Source organism: Pipistrellus kuhlii, unplaced genomic scaffold (genome assembly GCF_014108245.1).
Source record: "Pipistrellus kuhlii isolate mPipKuh1 unplaced genomic scaffold, mPipKuh1.p scaffold_m20_p_3, whole genome shotgun sequence".
Classification (NCBI taxonomy): domain Eukaryota; kingdom Metazoa; phylum Chordata; class Mammalia; order Chiroptera; family Vespertilionidae; genus Pipistrellus; species Pipistrellus kuhlii.
This window is the reverse complement of record NW_023425529.1, coordinates 108,757,032-108,776,627: the sequence shown is the minus strand read 5'-3', so window position 1 is coordinate 108,776,627 and position 19,596 is coordinate 108,757,032. Positions and strand designations below refer to the sequence as shown.

The 19,596-nt window shown below is 35.9% G+C and overlaps 1 protein-coding gene across 7 annotated transcripts in view; it reads left to right on the top strand.

Annotated features, from left to right (window-relative positions):
* The window catches only part of FNDC3A (fibronectin type III domain containing 3A), a 159,709-nt gene that overhangs the window by 67,397 nt on the left and 72,716 nt on the right, over positions 1-19,596 (top strand). For 4 of the 7 annotated variants that reach the window (XM_045588660.1, XM_036455765.2, XM_036455763.2 and 1 more), the window contains exons 4-5: positions 6,317-6,393; positions 17,356-17,593. In XM_045588660.1, coding sequence (XP_045444616.1) covers positions 6,317-6,393; positions 17,356-17,593 — 315 coding nt within the window. Of the gene's footprint in view, positions 1-2,295; positions 2,445-5,294; positions 5,445-6,316; positions 6,394-17,355; positions 17,594-19,596 lie in introns of those variants that run through there. The other 3 variants (XM_036455769.2, XM_036455767.2, XM_045588661.1) reach the window with 2 other exon arrangements.

Here is a 19,596-nt window from a genome sequence, read left to right as displayed (position 1 = left end):
CCCCTTCCACCCCTCACCCACCTCTCCCAGGCCTTCACTCTGCACTATTGTCTGTGTCCATGGGCTTGGCATATAAGTTGCCCAGTTAATCACTCTCTACCCACCCCTGCTATCCTTCTGAGATTTGTCAATCTGTCCCATAATTCTGTTTCTGGATCTATTTTGTTCATCAGTTTATTTTGTTCATGAAACTTTCAGATTTCTAACATGAGAGTGGAATTCCAAGTGAAAGTTTCAGGATGTGTTTTTGAACATGGGTTACTAAAAACAGAATGGAAGAGAAGAATTCAAGAAAGTTTGAGACTACGTTTTTAAGAACTGAAATAGTGCCAAAGTTCTCAGTGAGGACTGAGCATGACAGCAGTTAGATGGAGTAGAAGGTAACATACTCATATATAACCTCAAGGAAAAAGAAACTTTAGCATGAAATGGGAACAACAGAGGTAATGGGGAAGCAGCTTTGAAGTATCTGGAGACTGCCTCAGGAGAGAAAAGGAGGTCTCTGCTCCCAGGGCTGCTAGAAAAACTGTCCTAGAGGAGAGCCAGGTTTCATATAAGGAAAGTACATGAACAGGTGTTCCGTGAAAAGGTTGAGAACATAAGGGAAATTATAATGGGAAAAAGGTTCTTCTGAGCACAATTGAAAAGGTAACCAGTAGGTGGAAGGGGGCAAAAGGGAGAAATGGGGACAGTATCTGTCATATTGTCATCAATAAAATTAAATGTTTTTAAAAAGAAAGAAATGGAAACACAGCTGTGTGAGAACACAGCCAAAATGAGGAAGTGGGCTTGCAGGGGCTTGCTTTTTGTTTAGGGACTGAAAATCACAGGCACAGTTGGAATTACTGAGGCTGAGTCCAGTATTTCAGGCCAGCCTTACCTTTTAGTAGGAACTCAGAAGTCAATAGTCACCCTTCCCCGTGTGTGAGAATGGTCTTTTAAGGTCTTATCTCCTCTGGAGCGTCTAGCATATATTTATTGACATCAAATTATCCCTTGCCAGTTCTTGTTCATTTATTTTGGTCACTGGCCTTTTGAACATGGTTAACTGTTTAATATAACCTTATATACTGGATTTTCTTCATTGTGTGCCCTTAGCATATTACTTAACTGCATTTAGTTTCTTTGCCTGCCCAATGCCTACTATACTCATTGTGAGGATTACATGGGTTAACACATGTAACACACTCCTGATGATATACTCTGCATTATATAACTTTTATTGGGGGGGGGGGGTGATAGTGATCATACTTTTATGTATATTAACTATCATTTATTGAGCAGTGTCAACCATAGTTAGTACTTTAAATTTATCGAATATGATTCTTACAATGCTATGAGGTTATTTTAACCTTTTTGCAGAAGGAAGCAGATTAGAAAAATAAATTGCCTTGCTAATAAATATGGAAGCTGTTATTAAAATTTATCTTTTTATACCAAAATACATTTTCTTTCCACTCTGCAACTTGTTACAAGTCATAATAATTATCGTTACCTGTATATGTGTGTTAGCTATTAATAAATTTCTTTTACATATCACCATAAAGTGGTGAAAAGGCCTCCAAAAGTTTTTACAGTCTTCTTCCCCTCTCTTGTAATCTTTGGTCTCCTTCCTGGTCTCTAACTGTGCTTGAGTAAAGTGCTCTAAGCCTAAACCCATGATCTGTCTTTTCAGATTTCACAGATATGAGTAAAAATGCCATCCACCAAATATCCATATTAAAATCCAGGGTAAATCTTAAATTTTAAAGAGAGAGAGGAAAAGAAGAGAAAAGAAATGAAAAGAAAAGAAAAAACAGCAATAAAAGTAGTAGCCGTTATTAGCTTCAGGGGTAAATACCAACCTGAAACATAAATCTCCCCTTTGAGGAATGCAACTACATTGATCAATCTTATGTTCATAGTCAATTCTTTATGGGCATTTTTAAGGGCCGAGTATGGAATGTGGATCAAGTTACACAAAGATATTCCACAGTGAATTTTCTAAATAAATGTTATAGTATCCTAAACTTTCTAAAGGGAAAGCGCAGGCTGGATAATAAAATTTGAATTAGAAGATTTTGCATAGGATATTACTGGAGAAGCACGAAAACAAAGAGAATTGTTTTTACATCAAATATTTTTGTACGTGTATTTTAATGAGCGTTTGATTTGGCTCATAGGGAGTCTGAAAGGTGGTCAAATTAAGGCAGCGACAGGAGAAGTCATTTAATCATTTACTAAATCCAACGCCGCCTACTGGAACGGCTGCTTTTCCTTCTTTCCTTTCCGCGGTTAACTGCGGGTCACGTGGTAGCGTCACGTGACTCGGTCAAAGGCTCTTTTCCTCGGCTTTGGAGGAAAAAAAGCGAACCGTTCTCCAATTAAAACTGTTAACGTGTACTACGCTGTTTCCTTGTCGGATTTTCTTGTTCCCTGCTGCTACTGTAAAAACAAAATGAGTGGTAAGATTTGCTGGCTGTTTACGAACATTCTGTTTTTATTTTAAAGCATAGGAAGTGCTGTATTAAGCTAAAGTGTGTGCGTGTGTGTGTGTGTGTGTGTGTGTGTGTGTGTGTGTGTGTGTGTTTCAGAAACTGCCAAACGTATCGCTATAAAAATGTTTTAAATTGTTGCCACGTAGTTATAAAAAATAAGACTAGAGTTGGACTGATTTTATATTCCACAGAATGTGTCTTTCCAGCGTTTTTATCTTAGTAGGTTTTTCGTTTTCACAACTGAAATCTGAACATTGGCATCAGATTATTTGGAAGCCATTGTGAAAGCTTGCTTATAAAGAGAATGTAGCACATCAGCTCGTTTCATTTTAAGAATTTAAACTCAGAAATATTTGTACATTATTTTAAAAGAACTCAAATGTTAACGTATGCTAATAAATATAAGTTTACTTATACTAGATGCTATATCCCCTTTAATAAGTCATTGATGGCGCTTTTAAGGAATTGAAGTGAGGGGGCTCTCAAATTTCTTAAGACGATTGGTGAATAAAAATATTTCTTCTGCAAGATTTTAGAATAAGAAATATGCCCTTAAAAATAATCAATAGCTCTATGACTTAGGACAGATTTTGCTCAAATCATGTAGATTATTCAGAAGCTGCTGGGTGTATCTACGTTTATTCAGATATAGCTAAGCAGGTGTGCATTTAAACATTTGCATTTAATGATACAATATGTAACACTTTTAGCTTCATTGGAATAAAATTCCTCTCACTGCTTTTAATTAGATTTTGTAGTTACTCTTTTAGTACTTCCTAAATTAAAAAGTATTATTGTGCTAAGGAGGCAGTCACATTTGTATCGAGTATGTAAGGTTTTAGGACTTGGCTACTATAGTCAGGAATAGCAACAGAAATGTAAATATTGTAGTTTGAAACATCAGTATTTGTATTTACTATATTTACACAATGGTAGTTTTATGTAAAGTTCAGTGTTTTAGATATAAATATAGTACCCCTGAATTGCCTCTTTAAAAGTTAATGCACCATTTCTACCTCAGGATAAGGAAATTTACTTGTTAGAATGAATTGATTACTTCCTAGGGAAATTAGTTAATCATTATTCCAGGACTGCAATTAGTAATATATTTACTACTGATTTATTTTGGGTTGAGTTTGTTTTATTCTGTTTTCAGTATCACACTTAAATATAATTAAAGGCTAAAGTAGAATTTCATATTACTAAATTATAAACTATTTGACAGCTTTCAAAATATAATATTGTTTGAATTATAACCAAATAGTATTTACATATTGATGTTTTTAGTAAAAGAAGGGCAACACAAAGTAGTTATGTAGTTTTACAGGTTTAAATTTAATCAGAAGTAACTTTTTTACTCTGATGCTAAGAAGAAAACAAAACACTATACTAATGACTTGATACAAGGATTAAATTTGACAACATGTGAAAGGAATCACAGTCCATGGCATATATACAGTAGTAGAAACTAAATAAATGTTAAATTCCTTTATTAAGATTACAAACAAGATTTTCAAGGAATTCTCTTTCTGGTTGCCAGCTAAATTTCACATATTGATTAATAATATCTGTCTAAGCCAACTCTCAGGATTCAGAAGTAAACCAGCATTAGTTTAAAACTGTTCTCATTTTCTCTTGAGTCCAGCATATAGAAGTTAAAAGGTGAGTTTTAGATGAAGCCTTTCTTGCCTAGAATTATAAAACACCTCACAAATTTTATTTAGTAATTTAATAATTAATGTCTTAAATTTCAGAAAATTTTGTTTTTCCTTTCTTTTTCATGAACATAAAGATAATGAGGCTTAACTTTTCTTAGAAGCATTAGAAGCATCATAGCATGCTTAAGTCTCAAATTACATTAGTTACCAGTAATGTATAGTATTTTATTTTAATATTTCCTGAATATGTAATTGAACTATATCCTTAGAAATGAAACAGCCTGGTTTTCTAACCTAATTTTACCATTTAGGTAAGCTTAACCTCTCTGCCTTAATTTACACATCAGGAAAATGAGAGTAATAATATTTTCCTAATAGAATAAGTATGAAGAAAAAAATACATAAAAGGCCTGGCACACAGTAAGTTAGTATTAGCTATGTAAAATTAGATATTGTAAGATAATATTCTGAACAACTTCATGTATTTAGTGGACTAGTTTTGAATGGAAAGAGTATTTTATTGAAAAGTTATTTTTATAATCATCTATTACATAGCATAATTTGGTAGTCTGCCCCCCACACATACATACACATGCACTCCATACTTCCTCTTAAGTACTTGAGTGTTTTCCCTATTGTCTTCCTTCCTTACCCCTTCTCTTCCCTTTCTTCTATTCCTTTTCTTTACTCTCCCCTTCTCTCCTTCCCTTCCAGCCCCTCTGCATTCTCTCCTGTCCTTTGCCTTACCCTCCCTATTCTCCCTGCTTCTCTTCCTTTTTGCCTTTATCTTGTCCCCTGCCCTCCCTTCTCACCTCTCTCCCCTTTTTCCTTTCCACTATTTAGTATTTCCTTTCCTGGATCCCCTTTTTTCCTACATTCTCCTTTCAGTTTCCCTATCTCTCACCTCCCTTTTCCTACTCGCACTACCACTTTGTTGTTTGATCCTTACCCCTTCTCCTTCCTCAGAAAGAGGAATGTACCTATCTACGGAATTGCTGGCAACCTCCATGCTTTTTATTTTGTTTTTCTGAGTTATGTGTAATGTTACCCGTGAAATTTCTTTTCTGCCCTATAATTAAGTTTTTTCTCTTTTATTTCTTTTATAACTGAGATCCATTATATGTACTGCAGGTTGAAATTCTACATATAAAAGGAACTCTTTCCCCATTATGTTCTTCATCAGACTCTTGGGTACTTCTCTTTCCTTAGAAACGAGTAAGGCTCTTTGAGAAAGTTTCATTTCAAGTTATTAAAACCATTGGGTGACAGGACAGTGCAGTCTAAAGTTACCAGGAAAAGGGATCTGAAGGTGAGATTTCTTTTTAAGTTAAATAAAGCAAGTAACATTTTAGTTCCTAGAAAGAATAAAGCACACCTTCCAAAGTGCCTGTTTTATCTCAGAAAGGTTAAGAGAAAAGGTAAACAAGATACAATATTTATATAAGTTGTTTGGAAAAGATATGCTATAAAAATGAAAGGAAACGTAGAATAAAATAAGCTGATTTTTCTTTTTTTTTTTTAAGAACTTTTCAGTGTAAGAAACAAAAACCTTTTTCTGTGACTAAAAATACATGCATGGTGTTTTTATTTGTTCTCAGGCCCCCCACAGACATGGCTTACACATTACACAAGAGGCTTATTTAACTAACAAAGCAAGTTCCAAATTCCTAACTATTCTTCCTTTTATTGTTTTTTCCTCATGCGTTTTTCTTGATTTTTTTCCTATTTTCCAAATTTTGCCTTTTTTATCTTTCATTTGTTTTATATGCAAAGTTTGGTTTTATTTTCCTCGAGGTCAGTATTTCTAAATTTGCACAATAATAAGAGTCACGTGGGATATTTATAAAATATGCTGATTCAAGACTCCTGTTTACTATAAGCATACTAAATAAAAATCTCAAGGAGAGCCTGGAAATCTGTATTTTTAAAAGTTTCTCTGGTGACTACTTTGATCACCAGGCAAGTTTGAAAAACACAGCTGCAGGTAAAGCAGTCAGTGCACTTTATAAGATAAGGTTTCATATTTTATAACACATGAATCATCTGAGTTTCTTTTTATAGTTATATAGACCCTATTAGTTTGAGTGTTTAGATGATATATTCAGGTGTAATTCATATTGTTTTCAGCTTAAGCTGTGTAAGTAATCCTGGATTAATACATCATCTCTGTGGCCCATTCAGGTCCTGCTCAGGTTCCAATGATGTCTCCAAATGGTTCTGTGCCTCCTATTTACGTGCCTCCTGGGTATGCCCCACAGGTATGTTTTTATGTTATTTTTCTTTTAATACCTATATAATAGAGATCATAATGTTACTTTAATTCCCAGTACAGTGTATCTTTGGTAAATTTGTTTCAAATACTTTAATACATTTGGTGTATTTGTAAAGGAGAAAAAAATTAAATTGGTAGCACTTATCATTTGGTTTTTCTTTGGGTGTTGAATTATAATAGAGAATAAATTCTAGAGTTTTGTTCCCTCAATATGTGAATAATGTAAGTACTATAAATGTTAAAGGGTACCTATACTAACATTTTTTAAGTGAATTATTTGCTTAGAAGTAACCCAATATATGCTTCCAACCTTATTCATACAGTGGCTCACAGTTACCCATAATAACTATATGGCATATGGTAGTAAATCGAAGAGAAATTGAGACTTGTAAACCTGCAACTCTAAGGACAAAAGGGATCAATATTATCACACACCTGTAAGGCTTCCCTCACACCTGTTGGAAATTTCTCACTTAAAGAATAAAGTATAACTAACTTAACTTACTCAGGCAAGCTGAATTAAACTATAATATACTGCAGGTGTTCGGTATATTCTGCTACTAAGATTCTGTGTAATTTATACTCATTCCTAAAATCTTTTTGGAAGTACAAAGTTTCTTTTCCTAGCAATGAATTTATACTTGAAATTTTCTTCAGGCCTTCTTATTTCCTTCCTAATCATGCCAGAATATTGGTTGGCTATTGTAAGTGGATTCATTGCCTACTCTAAGAAGCCCACCACTATATGAATGGCAGAAAAAAAAAAAAAAAAAAAAAAAAAAAAAAAAAAAAAAAAAAAAAAAAAAAAAAAAAAAAAAAAAAGACCATGCTTGTGGGGAGAATAAAAAGAGTGTGAAAATTAGAGTCAGAAAAGCTAGATCCATATCTTCTCTTAAAACCTGGCTAGCTGCATGGCCTTGGACATATCAGCTTCCTTGAATCTCATTGTCTTCATGTAAGATGAGATGATAGCATATTTGAAAGTACTTTGTAAGCTTTTCAGAAAAATATTCTGCTGTTTCTACTTTTGTTGACTCCTTAATTCATTGTGGTGTCCATTCTGCCTATTAACTAAATCTGCTTTGCTGGGTACTAACCCCAGAGGCATATTTTTCTATCTTAATCTTCTTTGACCTCTATTTGACACCATTGATCTGGGTTACTCCAGATTTTCTTGACATAATGCTATTCTGATTCTTTCAAGCAACTTCTCTGGTTGTTTCTTTGCAGAACTTTCTCCACTTATGTAAGACTAGACCTGTTTCAACAAACGTATTGAATGATGCTGTGTGCCAAGTTATGTATTAGGTATTAGTGACAGAAAGATGATTATGACAGATTATTTTGGTATAATTATAAGGTATCCTGCTGTTTTCTCAGCTAACAGTACTTTTTGTTTTTATGGCAAATTGTTGCCCTTCTCATTTATGACCTCCCAGAAGTAGCTTTCCTTCCTTGAACCTTTCCAAGGTGCCTGTGTTTTGGATTTTCATGGCATGTTGTGATCCCTCTTTCAGTGAATGAATCACACTGTTTAATTAATAAATAATCTTTTCTAAGAAGATTATGAATTATTACAGTTCCCCTATTCAACAGTAAAATATATTGAGTGCTCACATATGCCAGGCACTCTGCTAGGTGCTTAGGATATATCCATGAATAAAAGAGGCTAAGACTTATGTCCCTCTGTAGTTTACATTCTTGTGAGGAGAAACAAGCAATAAGCATAATAAATGGATAAATCATATAATGTATTAGGTGGTGAGTGATGTGGGAAGGAAAAGAAAAATAGAATTGATTACATTTTAAAAATAGGGTGGTCAGACTAGATCTCGTTGGAAAGGTAACATTTGAACCCAATCTTGAAGGGCAGATTTAAGCCGATCATGCATTTATTTGGGAAAGAGGATTCTGGGAACAGGGATAGCAAGGAGGCTGCAGTGGCTATTCTAAGTCTTCAAAGCAGAAAATGATAAGTGATAAGGTCAGAGAGGTAACGGGACCAGATAAGCAATTTTACTCATCTTTATTTCCTCAATGCTGACCACAGTGCTTGTTATATAGTAGAAGTTCAATAAATACTTATAAATTAATCAAATAATCATCCAAGGTGTGAGGTTCTATATCTTTAGGCTAAGAGCCACTAAAATAATCTTCCCATATTACTTTGAACTTTTCACATGTTATCATAAAGACCTTTTAGTTGGCTTGTTCACTCAAGGAAGTCTAGATTTCTTGATATATAAAGCCTTACACAGTTCTGCCCTACCCTTCACTTGATAGGCCTAATCACATCCCTTTTTGCAGCCAAACATGATTACTCACATACTCACTTGATGTTTTCCTTCTCCATGGTTTTGTTAATGCTGTTACCTGGGGCATGTTATTCATTCCCCCATTTCTGCCTCTTGAAATTCTACCCATCCTTGAAGACCTAGGTTATGTATTTCCACACTTCTTGGTTATGTATTTACACATCACCTAGTATTATGATGTACATTTTTTTTCCTCTTATGGGATTTTAAATTCTTCTGGCTCTTTATGTTCCAAATCTTTGACTTGATTCTTGCGATCTTCCATTCTGTTTTTAGGACTCTGTATAATATTTTTTATTTCAGACAATGTATTCTTTACTTCTTGTTGATCACTTATCATTTCTTGTTGATTCCTTATTAATTCTAGTTGATCTTTTTTCATATCCTCATAGCTCTTATTGACCTTTTCTAGGAAATTCTTGAAAAACCTTATAAGCGTAGATTTGAACTCTATACCCAGTCTCTTTTTGTCCTCCACTTCTTTTGTTTGTGATCTATTTCGTTGTCTCAGCATTTTCGCAGCTTCCCTGATGGGACGGGGTTTCAGGGTGGAGCCTACAGCCTTGGCTTCCGTCAGCCCCGTCCTATGCGGTTCCTAATCCCCAGGGTCCTTCAGTACTCATTGCAAGGGCCTCTGAGAGAAAGGTGCCTCGATTTTCGCCTGCTACCAAACAGTCTAGGCTCTCCCACAATGAGCTTGCTATTGGGGTTCAGTTCAGTTGGAAGTGGAGTTGGAGGTGGTGTTTAGAGCAGTCTGGAGCTTTTGTCTCCTTCCCGCCAGGGCAATCCCGTGGCATTGCCAACCATCCCTTCTCTACGCGCAATGTGCGCGCCTCCGGGACCTCCTTTCACCGCTCCTCCGGGGTTCCACCTTACAGCCCAGCTCCCTGGGTCCCTGGGGTCTGGCCTAGAACTGGGTTTCAGAGCATTCGGAACTGGGATTCAGCACAGTCCGGAACTTATATCTCCTTCCCGCTACGAATGCCAGCCAGGCACTCAGCTGCCCCTCCTCTCCGGCTTCGTCCTCTCCGCGCACTCTGCGTGTCTCCGTACCTTAGGCTTTTATAGCTCCTCCACTCTTCCTTCTGGTTTTCTCCTTGCTTCTCATTGTAGAATTTCCAGTCAGTCGACTTTCCTGTAGTTCTGGGTAATGTCCATTTTATATTTTAGTTGTATTTTATTGAAATTGTTGTGTGTGGCTGCGGCTAGGTGTTTACCTTAAAATTCTCCCGGATTTTAAGTTCTTGAGGCTAATAGGTGCCTTTTATTTTTGTTCTGTGGTAATTAGAATATAGCAGTGTTTTATAAATATATGTCAATAAGTGAATGAACTTTAACAGTAATTTTACTAGAAGGACTATGTGAGGCTAGTGGGCTACTATTATCAATCTTAATTTAAGATTATCTCTAAGAAGTGTATAATTTTCTATTATACAGGGTAATCCAAAGATAAAAATCTAGTCTTATAATGATTGAAATAATATAAGTACCCACTATGTAAGAATGGATTCTAGCTAGCATTTTGACATCACTGTGAATATGCAATTTCTGATTTTAGAAAATACTTACCGTATTTTTCGGACCATAAGACTCTCCGGACCATAAGACGCACCAGTTTTTAGAGAAGGGAAATGAAGAAAAAAAGATTCTGAAACAAATAGTGTCCTAAAATATTTTATGTGTGTTAAAACCCAACATCACAGTCATAAACACATGTAATCAACCCTGTAAAGTAAACAGCAGCATTTGGAACCATTTTAGAGCCGGGCAAGGACACAGAGACCACACAGAGCCGGGCAAGTAAAAAAACTTTTTTTTTAAAGTATATGTGTAGGCTATATTTGGACCATAAGACGCAGGGACTTTTTCCCCCCACTTCTGGGGAAAGAAAAGTGCGTCTTATGGTCCGAAAAATACGGTAATTAGTTCTAGCACACCTAAGCACTTGATAATTATCCAATTCTTGACATATAAGCAAACATAATTATATAGCAAATTTAGAAGCTAGGAATTGAACCTAAAGTTAAGACACATAGGTGGCTATAGTAAAGTATAGGTTATATATGGTCAGCAGGAGCCACATAGCACATATAATAAGCCTATAAATAGCTATCAGTAGTCTACTTTCAGACTTTTGCACTGATTTCTCCTCGTGGCATCAGGTTTAATCACCTTTATCCCCTGCCTTATATGTTGTTGTTGACTCAAGGAAGATAAGTAATATTTTTGCTGTATCATCATGTGATTTAGTTTATACTAATGGAATTCAGCAAATATATGTATCCTAAAAAGTTAGAGCTTTTTAGGATACAGGGCTGCATAAATAAAAATCCAGTGTCTGGCTGGTGTGGTTCAGTGGTTGAGCATCGACCCATGAACTAAGGACAGGGAGGTCACAGTTCGATTCCCCTTCGGGTACATGTCCGGGTTGTGGGCTTGATCTCCATTAGGGGGTGTGCCAGAAGGAACCAAACAATGATTTTCTTTCATTGATATTTTGATCTCTCTCTCCCTCTCTCTTCCTTTCTGAAATCAATAGAAACATATGAAATAAAAATCCAGTGTTGGGACTTCTTAGCTCTATCACTGAGGAAATAATGTGGCATACATACACCTAAGAGTATATTAAGTATATTAGAAAAAAAAACAAAAAGACTCAAAGATAAATCGATCTTAATTTAAGATTAAGAGCAAAATTTAATCAAAGTACTTAATAGAAGAAACTTATGAAGAAAGCATGATTTACCTAGGGTATAACAATCTTCAAATTTGTGATATTTGTCCTAATGCCATGTCCTTATTAAGTTGAAAACCAACTCAGAAATGAACTCATTATGAACTCTTGCATATATTTTAACTTCATTAACATTACATAGTCAGGGTGTCATATTGTACATTGAGTAGCTTTGGGGGTAAATGGTTTTATATTTCTCTTTTGCATAATTTGCACAACCCAGACCTGCTATTAAAATAGCCAGTTGTATTAGACAGCCTTTATATTCTTATTCAGGAGTTCTACATTATTTTTTTTTTATAATCTTTGCAACTTACTCTTATGATACTGTAGCATTCTACTCAACAATAATGGGAATAGTGAGACTTAGTTTTTTAGTAATACACATAATTTTTATTATCAAATCAGAAAAATGGATCTTTTAAAAAAATTATTATTTAAAAAAATTTGTTTACCATACCACTACTGTTCAATATAATAGGGAGACCTAAAGCTAATTAAAATGATATGCATAAAGCAAAATGAAATTGTTCACCAGCAGCTTAAATGTAAAGGAATATTAATTTTGCAAATAAGGCAATTAAAATATATTTTGTGATAAGTAATAAATACAATTATACATTTTAAACTACTTTTCTGATTGTTATATAGAAAAACTTGGGAAATATATAAAAAGGTAAATGAAAAAATTACATTGAATATTGTAATCCAGAGATACTTTCTGTAAACACTATATTTTTCTTTAGTCCTTTTTCTAATTACAAACATAATTTTACATTACCTTAATGAGCTTTATTATTGTAGTTTTAACAAACAAGAAAGGAAAGTTTGTGAGAGTTTGACATACTGCATAGAGGCAGAAATGTGTGCCAACTGAATGAACTAAGATATTAAATGGAGAAACAAAAACTGTAAAACTCAAACACAAAGCAGTTAATGACAGAAAGCAAAAGGTGACAGAAGTCAAAGGAACTTAACTTACTGGCAAATAATACTAATTTATAGTCCCTAAAAGCATAACTTTTTATTTCAATACTTGGTGTTTTGGGGATGAAATAGACAATCTGAATGGGCTCCTGAAAGGTAACATCCACAGTTCGCTCCTGCCTTTCCTGTAATGGCTCCCGTTTTTATGGTCTGTGGGTATTTGTGGTATGAAAGGGTACCACAGAGAGGGGTAGATCTCATAATGCAGGGAAAGACCCTGTATCAAATCAGGGCAAGTTTCACATTATGATTTTGAGCTGCATTTGACCTTCATGTCAGCGTGCATCAATGGAGGTCAGTAAATTTTCCAAAGGTTCTCCAAACCAGTCTTTTCTGTCTTTCCTGTAAAAATCAGCCAAAAAGGATGGGTAGGATAAAAAATTGGAAGATAGGGGGACATAGAGGTTTAAGTATGATGAAGAGTTATAGTTAAAGCTAGAAAGTGTATAGTCGTGTGTGTGTGTGTGTGTGTAGATATATAAAATAAATATCTGATGAATGAATGGTCAGAAATCCCTATATTGTTGAATAGTTTGAAGTATTAATAGTTTGGATTCAGGGTAAAGCCATAGAGTAGAAGGGAAGCAAAATTTTTGAGAAATAAAGAAATCACAGAACCCTGTGATTCTTGATGTTCTTTCTTTTCCCCTCCCCCCCCCCACACACATTTTTATTGATTTCAGAGAGGAAGTGAGAGGGAAAGAGAGATAGGAACATCAGTGATGAGAGAGAATCATTGATCAGCTGCCTCCTGCATGCCCCTCACTAGGGATCGAGCCCACAACCCAGGCATGTGCCCTTGACTGGAATCAAACTTGAGACCCTTCATTCTGTAGGCCCAACATTCTACCCACTGAGCCAAACCAGCTAGGGCTTGGTGTTCTTATAGGGGGAGGAAGAAAGGTAGCATTTTAGTAAAACTAGTAGTAGACATTTGTTTCTTTTCATTATCATTCACTCAACAACAATAAAACTTCTAAGAAAGTGCTGAGTATAATATACCAAGAAAAAATGATAAAATAAATTTGTCATGGACTGTATAGTATGGTGAAGAAGACATATACATAGTATAAAATATCAGTAAACACAATTACCTTTCTTTGCAGCCCCTCTCAGTTATGTCTATGTTTAAGGAAAGAAAACAGGACTTTGCCTAATTAGAAATTGTGGCATATGTGGTTAGGTGGTCAGACTAGGCTGTGATATCCCCATTTGATTTATATTTCATTGTCTTTGTTTTAATCTTTATTTACATAAACTAATTTGGATTATATTTTATCTATTTTTTTTCTTTTTACAACTTATTGGTTTTATTTTAATCATCAGTGTACCCTATTAATATAAAATTGTCTACATGGTTGGCCATTTCTCAGCAGCTGGAGGACTTAGCAGATAGTTATGAGGTCTCCACATTCAGTCCTCATCTTGCCCCTGTTTTTCCCTCAACATCTTAGCTTTTTGTTATTTTTAATTGTGGTAAAATACACATAACAAAAATTTACCATAACCATTTAAAATATATAGTTCAGTCGCAATAAGTACATTCACACTGTTGTACTATCACTACCATCTTTTCATCTTGCAAAGCTAAAACTATACCTATTAAACAATAACTCTTGCCCTGGCTGGTGTTTCTCAATGGTTAGAGTGTCGGCCCATGCACCAAAGGGTCAGTTTTGAATCCCAATCAAGGGCACGTACCTGGGTTGCAGATTTGATTACTGGGCCCAGTTGAGGTCTCTATCACATTGATGTTTCTACCTCTCTCTCCCTCTCCCTCCCTCCTTTCTACACTCTCTAAAAAAAATAAATAAATAAAATCAACGGAAAAAATACCCTTGGGTGAATATTAACAACAAATAATAATAACTCCTCATTCTCTCCCCCCCCCCCAAGCTTGTCTTTGTATTTTAAATGTTCTTTTTCAGCAGAAAAAATTGGTTTTAATTTCATAAATAGTTTAGCCATTTTTTTTCACCAGTGAGAACTCATCTGTGTTGTGAAATTTTGAAAAACAAAACAAAAAGCTAGAAGACCCAAGTACTTGTGGATACTATAATCATAAAGTGGATAAGAACATTGAAGCCAAATTGCCTGAGTTTAAATACTGTGTAACCTTAGCAAGTTATTTAACATTTCTGTGCCTCAGTTAGCCCATCTAAAAAATAGAGATGATAATAGTACCTCTTAGTAGCATTGTTATGAGGGTTAAATAGCTAATACATGTCCCTTGAAGAACTTAGAGTTAAGTTATAGAGTAACACATATGCATTTGGAAAATTAACTAATACTACAGTGTCATACCTAACAAGTAATACAAAACAAATGCAATAGAAATGCTAGGAGAGAGACATCAGTTACATTGTGCTGCCCAGGAAAGGGTTCATGGAGAGCAATCTAAAGAAACCACCCACAGTCTCTAGCTCCACATCACTGTGAGCATCTAGAATTACATGCTTTACATTCTTAGGCTCAGTGTCCCTACTGGGGTCCTTGATCCTCCCCTTTTGCCTGTTCAAGGATATTACTCTAGCATTTTTCTTTTTTCTTTTCTACATCATCAATTTCTTCCTTATGGATCATTTTTGTTAGTATGTCAACATGTTATAATTGCTCTCAATAAAAACAACAACAATTTTTAAAGTTTCTTGACTGCACTACTATTAGCCACCAGCCAATTTCAATATTTCCTAATGCAGAAAAACTTTCCAAAATTGTGCTTATTAGTTCTTTAATTCTCTTCCCCATTTTCTCTCTTAAACCCATTCCAGTCAGGCTTTACCTCTAGATTGCACCAAAACTGCTCTCTCATTAAGGTCATAATGACTTCCACATTACTAAATCCAATGGTCAGTTTTCTTAGTCTTCATCTTGACCTGTCAGCAGTATTTGATAAAATTGATCTTTTATCCTTGAGATATATATATATATATATATATATATATATATATATATCACCAAACTCCATACTCTCTTAGTTTTCTTCCCACCTCACTTGATTGTCCTTTCCCAATCTTTCTATTGATAGAACTGCAAACTACTATATCTAGCTGCCAACTCCAAATTTTCAGTTAGATGTTTCATAAACTTAACCAAACTCATCCAAAACCAAAAACTCCAAATATGTTTTCCCCAAATAACTTATTCTTACCCCACAGCCTTCCCCATCATAGTTAATAGAAGACCATTCTTCCATAAACTCATTTCTTCTCCAGTAGAATCATCAGTTAATCTTTGTGTTTTACCTTCACATATATGCAGATTATTATATATATATAGCACCTCCACTGCTACCACCCTGGTCCAAGCCACCACCATATCTTATCTAAATAACTACAACAGTTTTCTGAATGGTTTCTTTGATTTTGCCCATGCCCTACTTTCTATTTTTGATTCCAAAGCCAGAGTAACCCTATTGAATGTAAGATTATATCAGGATTTCTTAACCTTGGCACTATAGACATTGTAGTCCTGGTAATTTTTTGTTGTAGGGGTTTGTCTTCTGTGTTACAGAGTAACTAGAGGCTCCATGCACAAAATTCATGCATGTGGGAGCCGGGGGGTAGGGGAGGTCCATGCACGAAATTCATGCATATGGAGGGTCGCAGTAGGATCCGGCCTAAATGGGCAGTCAGACATCCCTCTCATAATCCAGGATTGCTGGCTCCCAACTGCTCGCCTTCCTACCTTCCTGATTGCCCCCAACTGCCCTCCCCTTCAGGCATGGTCATCCCTACATTCCCTCCCCTGCAGGCCTCATCCCCCCAACTGCTCTCCCCTACAGGCCTGGGTCCCCCCCCAACTGCCCTTCCCTGAAGACCAGGTCACCACCACCCCCAATTTCCTTCCTCTGTTGGCCTGGTCACCCCTAACTGTCCTCTCCTGTTGGCCTGACTGCCCACAACTGCCCTCCCTTGCAGGTCCCTCCCAGCTGCCCTCCCCTGCTGGCCATCTTGTGGCAGCCATCTTGTGTCCACATTTTGTATAGAGAGGAAGGGAGAGAGATAGAGAGTTAGAAACATCGATGAGAGAGAGTCATCGATCAGCTGCCTCTTGCACACCCCCTACTGGGGATATGCCCGCAACCAAGGTACATGCCTTTGACCGGAATCAAACCCGGGACCTTTCAGTCCCCAAGCCGACGCTCTATCCATTGAACCAAACCGGTTTCTGCCCTTTTTTTCTTTATAATGAAGGAAGTTGAGTTTCAGGGACGTTGTTTTCTAAACAAAATAAATTAGTATTGTTTCCAGGATTTAAAAAAAAAAAAAAGTTCTTTTCCACATTGTGGCCCCTATTTTAAAATGTGTAATTTCTAAGACTTTGAACCCACAAATATTTTTTCTTAAGTAGGTGTTATATTAGATTCTGTCTCCCTTACAATGATCTTCCTTTAACTGTTAAAATTGTACTAGTCATGGTCATAAGAATTTTGTACCTGAATTCAATATATGTTGGAGCTTTAGTAGTCTGGATCCAGCTTTTTACCTATTTCTATTTCACAATGTCTTGTTTTCCCTCAGCTCCCACCCATAATACAGTAAAATAATTCCTAACCCTATTGTGTCCAAACCAAAACTCCCCTTGAGTCTCCCTTCATTTTTAGCACATCACTAGATGCACATAACACGTTGGATAAATATCTAATATCATAGCTCATTGTTTATATTATTATTATTTTGCTAATCTCATTAATGTTTTAAGATTTATATTGCATTATATAACAAAAACTACTTCGTTGTTCAATGCCAATTCACATATACTTAATTTATTTAATAAAGTCTTTTCAAATTGATTCTGTAGTATTTTTTAAATTAACATTTAATGGTATAAAAATTCTTATTCTAACATATTTCAGAAGAATTGCTTACAGTTTATGGAAGAAACTTTTAATCTAATGTTTATTTTATAGGTTATTGAAGACAACGGTGTTCGAAGAGTTGTTGTGGTTCCTCAAGCACCGGAGTTTCATCCTGGTGGTCACACAGTCATACATCGTTCTCCTCATCCTCCTCTGCCAGGCTTCATTCCTGTCCCAACCATGATGCCCCCTCCACCACGCCATATGTACTCACCAGTGACTGGAGCTGGAGACATGGCAACACAGTATATGCCACAGTATCAATCTTCACAAGTATATGGAGATGTAGGTAAGACATCTAAAAATATTCTTGTTTTATGAAGTTGGCTATTCTCTGCTTGATATAATAGGTGCTATTATCATATTATATAGAAGAAACAAAATAATAACAGTATCACAATCATTTTCTGTTATCTAAGCACTAGGCTAAGTATTTCATACTCATGCTCATCCTGCAAGGCAGATGAGTAAACAGAAAATCAAAGAGGGGAAGTAACATATGTCATGTAGCAACATTTAGTGGGGACACATTCAAACAAGAGGTCCTCTCCTCTGTTAGGCTGACTAGGCTCTTTAAAAAATTGCACCCAGGAATAATCACCACATTGTTAAATCCTGAAGGCTGTCCTGCCACTAACCCAAGTTCTAGTTTTGTTGAGAGATTGAGGGGGGAAAAACAGTATACATAACCTCTGCCCTTAGGGAATTGATAAATTGTTGGGAAATACGGACAACGCTACACACAAAATAGTTTCCTCTTTTTTCCCTGTGGGTTGAAATACCATCTGTATACTGAGAACTCTCAAATTTGTATCTTCACTAAAACCTCTTCTCTGAGCCACAGACTTATATTTCTAACTGGCTTCTTGACAACTCCACTTAAATGTCTCATACATCTCAGTTACTACACCATTTCTAAACATAAAATATAAATCTAATCATGGAACCTGCTTTTCTCTATCATCTTTATCTCAATGTATAGTACCACTGTCCATTTAATTTGCTCAAGTGAAAACCAGTTGGTAAAATTTGATTCCTCCACATCATTTGGTATTAGTCTTATTTTTAGAAATTTCCCAGATCTATCTACTTTTTCTTAACTGCTACTCAGATCTAATCCACCATCACCTCTTGTCAGGACAAGTGCAACATCATGCTCCCAGTTGGCTTTCTGCTGTCATTCTTGCCTCCAGCCATTCAGGAGCGGCCAGAATAATCATTTCAAAATATAAATCAGACTATTCTATTTTAGTAACTTCCCTTTGCATTTAAAATAAAGTCCTAAACCGTTCCTCAGGCTAGGATTTCTCCACCTTAGTATTCTGATGTTTTGGATGGATAAGTGTTCCTGGTGGAGAACAGGACCTGGCTTTGTTGGAGTATGTTTAGTAAATCTGCCTTCTACCCACTAGATACCAGTAGTAGTCTATCTACTACAACTCTCCCTCACCTTAACCAGTTGTGACAACCAAAAATATCTCCAGACATTGCCAAATGACCCTCAGGAGCCAAAATTGGCTCTAATTGCAACCACTGCCCTGGACAAAGCTCTGTCCTATGGCTTCTGATTGCCATTGCCCTCTTGTCCCCCCACCCCCTTCAGTTTTTCAGAACCTCCAAGCTCTTTCTTGCCTCAGAGCCTCTGCACATGGTTTTCTCTCCACCAGGAATGCTCTTCCTCCTTTTCCTTGGAAAGCTCTTTTCTTTTTCCTTTAGGTTTCATCTTTCAGAGAAACCATGTATGACCTTGCACTGAATCAGTCTCTAGCACTGAAATCTGTTTGTTTCTTTCATAGAACTGAGCACAATTTGAATTTTGTATGATTTTCTCCCTTACTTGACTGTAAATCCTCTAAAAATTGGATCTGCTTTTTTCATCACTGTTTCTCTTGCAGTTAATTAGCAGAACCTGTTATTTATGCCTAATAAATTTGAAGGAGATATAACTCTAAATACAAAATTTAAAATATGCAATACTGCCCTAACCAGTTTGGCTCAGTGGATAGAGCATCGGCCTGCAGACTGAAAGATCCCAGGTTCGATTCTGGTCAAGGGCATGTACCTTGACTGCGGGCACATCCCCAGTAGGAGGTGTGCAGGAGGCAGCTGATTGATGTTTCTCTCTCATCGGTGTTTCTAACTCTATCCCTCTCCCTTCCTTTCTGTAAAATAAGCAATAAAATATATTTTAAAAATAAATAAAATAAAATATGCAATACTGCCTCAAGTAGTAGATACAATCTATTTTTCAAACTTATTTTTATTGCTCAATTAATGCATATTGATTCTGTA